The following is a 7,597-nucleotide window of genomic DNA, read 5'->3' as shown; positions in this document are numbered from 1 at the left end:
TTCTATTCAAAATTCAAAACACCCCCCCGGCCCCTCAACACTCTCCAATATGTTTCCTTCTATCTGGTAGTTTCTCCATTTTCTTGAGAGACAGAAATATGTATCCTGTAGGCTTGTTCTAATGGAGGTAAAGAAGACAGAGACAAAGCTTTAATTTGCTTGCTAGGAGGGTGAAGGAAGGAAACTAAGCTGCAGAGAGTTCAAAAATGAGCACGGCAAGATTCATCAAGTGTGTCACTGTTGGTGATGGAGCTGTTGGAAAGACTTGCATGCTCATATCTTATACCAGCAATACCTTCCCTACAGTATGACAGATTGAAGATGTTTCATACTCTTATTATACACATCCTGCTTTAGTATTTTGCAGTAATCTTAACTTTGCTGGTAATCATATAATGATATATATCTGTTTTCCTTTCTGGATCTTCAAATTCTTGTAGGATTATGTTCCCACTGTGTTCGACAACTTTAGTGCTAATGTCGTGGTTGATGGAAGCACAGTTAACCTTGGACTATGGGACACTGCTGGTAAGTAATTGCTTCATGGCTGTAATCATTTTGTTGCTATAATTCTGTCTCAGAGAGTTTTTCATGCTTTGTTAGAATATATGATTAGATTTGATTGTAATCTCCATGGGTGGCTTGAGCCCCCTAAGGCCCCAATTAATAATTATATAATAATATATATATATTTTAAAAAAAAAAAAAATTTAAGGCTCAAAAAATATTTTAAGACTCTAATATGGTAAAAAGCTAATAAAATGCTCTTTAATTAAGGCACTCACTTAATAATTTTACAATAAATGTTATTTTCAAAACAAATTTTAAGACTCTAATATGGTAAAAATTTAATAAATAGTTTCTAATTAAGTCCATCAATCATGGTAAAAATAATTACAAATTGAAAGTCCAAAAAAAATCTATGAATTATTGGAAAGTCACTTATTTACTCTTTTTAAAAGCTTCGTTTTTACATTCATGAAATTAGTCTAATGTGCATATTTTTTTCTCCAACGTTTATTTGAATTGAATGTTTAGAAAAATATGAAAAGTCTTCAAAGTACATAAATTTGCATTGTTTGAGTTGTGCATAATAGATAGAATTACACTCTCGGTGAATCTACCTTCAATATCCGACAATTTTTTTTTCGCATTATGTTTTCTATTACAAATCATTCGTTATATATATAACTTATTTATATTTTTCTCTCTATTTTTATTTAAATCTTATTATTTTATGTTTTTAAATCAAGTGATAGGTCATTCTATATCTAATAAGTTATAAAATTATATATATATATATATATATTTTAAATACGTTTTATAAATAGAAAAAAGTATTCTAATTGACATATTAAATAAAAAATATAATATAAATATTAAAATATATTTAATTTAATTAATATTTAAATATAAGAAAATGACTTCACTTAAACTTGTCGCCTTAGGCCTCAATATTTATCGAGCCGGCCCTGGTAACCTCCTACCTTTTATGTAATCAGATTTGATTGTATTCAATCTGATTTGATATTATCTCCACCTACCATACTTGTATTATCTTTACATCTCTTGAGCCTTTTGTATTAAGGAATAAGAGCATAATGTAACCCTTTCGGGTTCTTTTTTAGTGGTGGACGTAGGTGTCTAATACCAAATCACCCATAAATTTTTGTCTCCAATTTTTCTCTTTATTTCGCTTTTATATTTAATTTTCCATTACATTATGAGTTTCTACAAGCTTATACTTGGAAAGTTTTATATATAAATTTTGTTGGTTTTTTTTCTTTTCTTTTTTTCATTTTTCACACACCTTGTACATGTTTAGTTTTTATAGAGAAAAAAGTCATGTAATTCCCTATGTACTTAACAAAGTTGGTGAATACAGGACAGGAGGATTATAATAGGTTGAGGCCTTTGAGTTACAGAGGTGCAGATGTTTTCTTGTTGGCCTTCTCTCTTATCAGCAAAGCCAGCTATGAAAATATCTCCAAGAAGGTTTTTTATCAAAACCCAATCAAATTCGTTCTTAATTTTTTTTGTTTAATTTATGGGTAATTGCAATATTTCTCCAGTATCAGTCTGACACAATCTATTTTTTGCCTTCTAGTGGATTCCTGAGCTGAGGCATTACGCCCCAACTGTGCCAATAGTGCTTGTAGGAACCAAATTTGGTATGATTTAATTTTACTACTTGAAATATATCAATCTTGACCAGCCAATCCAAGCAGATTTGAATCTAACCATGTAAGTTTTTGGATATGAACATCTATTGTAGATCTACGGGAAGACAAGCAGTATTTGATTAATCATCCTGGCGCTACACCAATCACAACTGCCCAGGCAAGTTCTTTCCAATGAAATACTAAATTTCTTTAGTCCCTTATAAAGAAGTTGATTTTTTTTTGTCAATTTCATGGACTTCATGGTAAGAATGTTCAACTTTGGGCAGGGTGAAGAACTCAAGAAAGCAATTGGTGCTGCAGCATACATAGAGTGCAGCTCCAAGACTCAACAGGTTTGGTTTATTAGCTTTTTGATCTTTAATTCCATGAATACGTTTAAGCATGTGTCACAAAGGCTAAAGGGTGTGTTCAAATTTAGGAAACATAATTAGACAAGTATTAACTTTTGCTATTTGGTTCAATATCACCCTTTTCTATTTGGTTCATCTTTTGGAGCCTCAATTTTGAATTGGATGAGATGTCTTCATAGAAATGAGGTTCTAGTCAATAAAATAACAAAACATGAACAAAAAGATAGACAAAGTACTATAAAGATATAGAACAATGACGACATAAATAGGTTGCATTTGATTTATTATTGCAGAGTACTGTGTGTGAATTAAATTCCTCAAAATGTATGAATTGTTGACACCCAAAAGTAATTCATCGCGAAATACATCTCATGAATCGAACTTGTAACTTTTGGAACAAGTGGCTCATATTATATCAGGCATAGAGAGTAATACTGAAATATTAGTATAATTGGCCAGTTGTCGGAACAGAGTGAACGGAGTGTTAGGGCTTTCATATAAGTATGTTATGCTGTAACTCTATATGATTGCATAGTGAAAAATGGCCGCATTCTCTGGTGGATGCAAGTACATTGCTGAACCACGTAAATCTGTGTTTCGATTTTCACTTTCTTTTTTCGATTCTGTATTATTTATCGTTATTATGCATGGTAACAACAATAACACATGAAGTAATTGTTGATAACCCATGATGTTAACATGAATTCCTCAAAATAGCACCTCAACCAAGTTCTCAATGCAAAAAACTTCCATGCTTCTTTCCCTCTCACATCTACATTTAGCTTGCAACTATAGTTATAGCTAGCATTCATTTGGGGTTTTGGCTGCAACATTACTTATCTAACTTTTTCTTTGCTGTGATACTTCAGAATGTTAAGGCTGTGTTTGATGGTGCAATCAAGGTTGTTCTGCAGCCACCTAAGCCGAAGAAAAGGCGACGCAAGCCGAGGCCATGCACATTCCTCTAAGTTCATATTTCCCAATCTTGCTCTCCTTAATGCCACTTTTTTGAACCTATGATGTTTTTCATTTCCTTGTTTTTCTTCCTTTGTTTATTTCCTTTGTTTATTTTTCAATGTATTGTATTCCTATGCTTCATATGAATTTTTACAAATGTAATCTCTGTGAACAACAAACACCGTGTAAGATAACATTATTGTGCATTGTTGCACTACTTAAGCTTTTGCTAGAAACTATTAGAAGTAAAAGCTACAATCGTACCATGATTGAATGGAGGAATAAATCAGACTTCTTATTTGAGCAGACATTCTTGTGCTTCTTGAATTCTGACTCTATCACACAGAATAATAATAATAATAATAATAATAATGAAATTAGCCAAATTTTACTGTATAGCAAAATTTGCGTTATTGTAGTTCAATTATTCACAGCTCCTTCGCCTTAACACTTGGAAAAAGCTGAGTTATGCCCATCCGATTGAAATGAATGGATGGTAGACAAACACTAATTCATAAAGAAGATTAAAACGAGCAACTTAGAAATATTCATTATGATGTGGAGAAAGAAAGATGTTTGAAAGCCAACCGCACTCGCACAATACAAGAAGCATTGTAAGAATAGTTGTAGAACAGTTTGGAACCTAATTCTGGAAGGACCCAAGCTAACTTTTGAATTTTTTTTTTTTATTTGAAAAAAATGGTTAAATGCTTTTCGGATACATGTGGTAAGGGTCATTATCAAACGGTTACTTTGGTTATAAAAGTATCACGTTCGATACCCAAAATACCAACTTGCACCTTCCTCAAGGTTGTCCATTTATATATATATATATATATATATTTTTTTTTTTTTTAATTACGGAGATCCACATCAATGCACCTTAAAATGTGACACCTATCCTATATGAGTTTTTAATATTAATAAAAAGAAAAAAGAAAAGAACTTCTTTGGGCAAAATAGTGGTGACTAGCTACCTTTATTTTTACCAAGGGGGCCAACCCAACTTGCAAAATGGGGCCGAAACCACCCCCCAAGGGCCTTGCAAGTAACTCGACCACCCTTGTTTGGTCTAGAGGTAATTTTGGCTACCACCTACGGACGGTAGCCATGGGGTGGTTCAATCACTCAAATTTTGCAAACTCTTTATTATTATTATTATTATTATTATTTTGGCCTTTTCGGGGTGGCCGAACCACCCCCACCCAGACTTGCCAAACAGGGGTGGCCGAAACCACCCCTAGGCCAAATGGGGGTGGCCAGCCATATAAGGTGGCTACACCCCCCCCCCCCCCCCCCCCTCCCCCCACCAAAACCAGGGTAGCCAGCCACTCCCTTTCTTTTCTTTTTTTCTCTTCTTCTTCTTCTTTCTTTCTTTCTTTTTTCTTTTATTTATTTATTTATTTTTTTTATATATCTTTGTGTGTTTCTTTTTTTTAATATATAATATTAAAAACTCATGTAGGACAGATGTTCCGTTTTTAGGCGCGTTGATGTGGATCTTCATTAAAAAAAAAAAAAAGGACGAAACCTGGAAGGAAGGTGTAAGTCGATATTTCTGTTTAGGATAAGTACCACCTATGATACTTTTTGAAATTAAGGTAGCCATTTGATAATGACTCTTACCATAGGTGCTAAAAAGGCATTGAACCCTAAAAAAGGAAAGAAAAAAAAATGGAATACATTTATTTCTTGTCCTTGGGGTTCGGCCTTGTGTCAAATTGGTCTCTTCAAATTGTCCAAATCCCATGTCTTGACAAAATCATTGAATGCTGATGTGGCTCTACATCATAGCCAATCAATTAATGACATGAGACATAATGCTACATCTGAAAGTCCAAGTCATTTAAAAATGATAGGTTACTACCACTTTAACATCTTTAGGCCATGTCACCATGTCACCATGTCATTTAAACATGATACATTGTAACGTTCCCAAAATTAAATAATTATATTTAATTAATTTGAATTGTTACTTGTAATGTCATCAAACCGATTAACTGGTAATTGGCTGAATTCACAATGATACACTAATCATTAGAGTATACTATAACGGAAAGCAAAATTAGTAATGTGAGAATTCTAACCATAAATCTTTAAGTAGTAAGTGTATAATCACTCAAAGGCTTAGAGCCTCCAAACAGACATTTTTATCATAATAACAGTTAACTAATACTAATCCAACCTGACAATATGAGTCATTCACTTGACATCTTCATTTCAGCGAATTCCTCATACTACCTTTAAGTTTGACAACCTACTAATTTGCAAAAACACCGGGGTGTTTCACTGTGAAAGAGAAGTAACCGTATAATTCCTCAACTTAATAAGCAAATTATTACAAAACAGGTTATACATTGAGCCTTAGATGATAGTTCATAATTCTGGAATATTAAACGCTATTTTTCACAAATATAATGTATATTGCCTCCATTATTATACTACTAAAAATGTAGTTTAATTTAAAGAATGGTGAAGCATAATTCTGATAACAATTACTGATATTTTAATACAAGAAAATCATGCCATATAAATATATATTCATTTAATCATAGTTATTATTCATATGGTCTATCCAAGTTCTTAACCCCTTCTTGGTAGGGTTGACGCTGTCCCAAAGGAACCGTAGTACAATATCCGTGCCCTGAATATTGCCACATACCGTCTTATACTAGCAGCCCGACTGAGTCCGATCTCGGGTGGCCCATGCTACTAGCAAAGCCGTAATGGTGACCTTATACATGCATTGCGCGTCGGTCATAAATAACCATTTGATTCAATGCCAAACGTAAAAGTAAATCTCTTTGACCATAGGGTTCAGACCATATAATAGTAAGTCAATGACCATTATACCGCACATACCGGTGTACCATGTCATACAATGCAAGTATTGTCCATTTACTTTGAGAAAATCATATATAAGCATTTATTCATTTGAAGCAATCTAAGCATGTTATAAAATCTGTAGGCTCAAGATGTAATGCCCAATGAGATAATTCAAAGGTTTATTATAGTTAATGAATTAAACAAGAAATTAGAAATAATAACATTGGAGTTTTGCTTAAAAAGTTTGTACAAAAAACCCAATTTTTTAATGTTTCATTCGAACTTGGAGGATTCTCGTTTGAACGGGACTTTAAATGAACATAAAAATGTGTTCCAACAAGTCTCATTCGAAGTTCGTTCCATTTCCGTTTGAACGGGCATCAGATAGAAGGTCTTGTTCCATTCTCGTTCGAACGGGAGGCAAACATGAACTTCCATTCTAGTCTCGTTTTATTTCCATTCAAACTAAAGTGTTCCAGTGAGTTTTGTTCTATTAGTTTATTGGCTACATTCTGTTGACAAAATCACTACCATATTAAGATACTGCTGAAACAGGAACGCTGTAATTCAGGAAATTTTCCAGAGGTATTCAGCTCCAATATGGAAGGGGCATAATTTGACAAGATCAGTGTCACAAGTATCAAGAAAAGCAATTTCCGGATGTCAAGGAATATTCTGACGCGCTTACAACTCAGCAAGGTGGTTTCCATTTTGAGTCATGGCCGTTTGGACGACCAGTGGAAGCGTCCGGACGCCCACCAGTGTTCGAAGAAGTGTTAGAATACCTTAGCAAACACCAATCACAGAGAGTACCTGTTTGCACAGATGTCCGGACAGCCCAACTGACACCTAGACCCGAGAGCTCTTGTTCGATGAGGAGTCCAAACAGCAAACTGAAGGCTGCAAACGGTGAAGACAGCATGCAACCGTCCGGACACTAGAGCTATGTAATGTCCCGCCTTTTATAAAATGGCGTAAGTGAAAAAATTTCAATTTTCACGTGACATTACGACATCATCGGAGTTAAATATTGGCAATGGAATATATTTGTAATTATCTAACAAACTTGGGATTAAGTAACACATTAGAGCTTCTAACTGAAATACCTCAAAATAGATATTTAAAGTGTATCTGTATAATTATACATAAGATAGCAGTTGTGCCACACAGGGCACATATAATTATACAGGCCAAAATAACTAGAGTTTAATTATTACACACCAGCATAAATATAAACATTGTTTCTGGAAATTAAACTAATGAACTACGTCATACTAGTTC

The 7,597-nt window shown here is 33.8% G+C and overlaps 1 protein-coding gene across 1 annotated transcript; it reads left to right on the top strand.

Annotated features, from left to right (window-relative positions):
* On the top strand, nt 1-3,798 carry LOC133860729 (rac-like GTP-binding protein RAC2). The gene is made up of 7 exons (XM_062296336.1): nt 1-305; nt 441-528; nt 1,886-1,995; nt 2,108-2,171; nt 2,276-2,340; nt 2,450-2,515; nt 3,403-3,798. The coding sequence occupies exons 1-7, from the start codon at nt 207-209 to the stop codon at nt 3,499-3,501; spliced, it is 591 nt and encodes a 196-aa protein (XP_062152320.1). The 5' UTR covers nt 1-206; the 3' UTR covers nt 3,502-3,798.
* Nucleotides 3,799-7,597: the final 3,799 nt, after the last annotated feature.

This window comes from Alnus glutinosa, chromosome 2 (assembly GCF_958979055.1).
Source record: "Alnus glutinosa chromosome 2, dhAlnGlut1.1, whole genome shotgun sequence".
NCBI classification, from domain to species: Eukaryota; Viridiplantae; Streptophyta; class Magnoliopsida; order Fagales; family Betulaceae; genus Alnus; species Alnus glutinosa.
This window is presented reverse-complemented; position numbering and strand designations above follow the sequence as displayed.

Coding starts and splice junctions, on each gene's coding strand:
- LOC133860729 (XM_062296336.1), top strand. CDS start 207: ATGAGCACGGCAAGATTCATCAAGTGTGTCACTGTTGGTGATGGAGCT. Junction 2,172..2,275: donor GCTTGTAGGAACCAAATTTG/GTATGATTTAAT, acceptor CATCTATTGTAG/ATCTACGGGAAGACAAGCAG. Junction 2,516..3,402: donor GCAGCTCCAAGACTCAACAG/GTTTGGTTTATT, acceptor GTGATACTTCAG/AATGTTAAGGCTGTGTTTGA.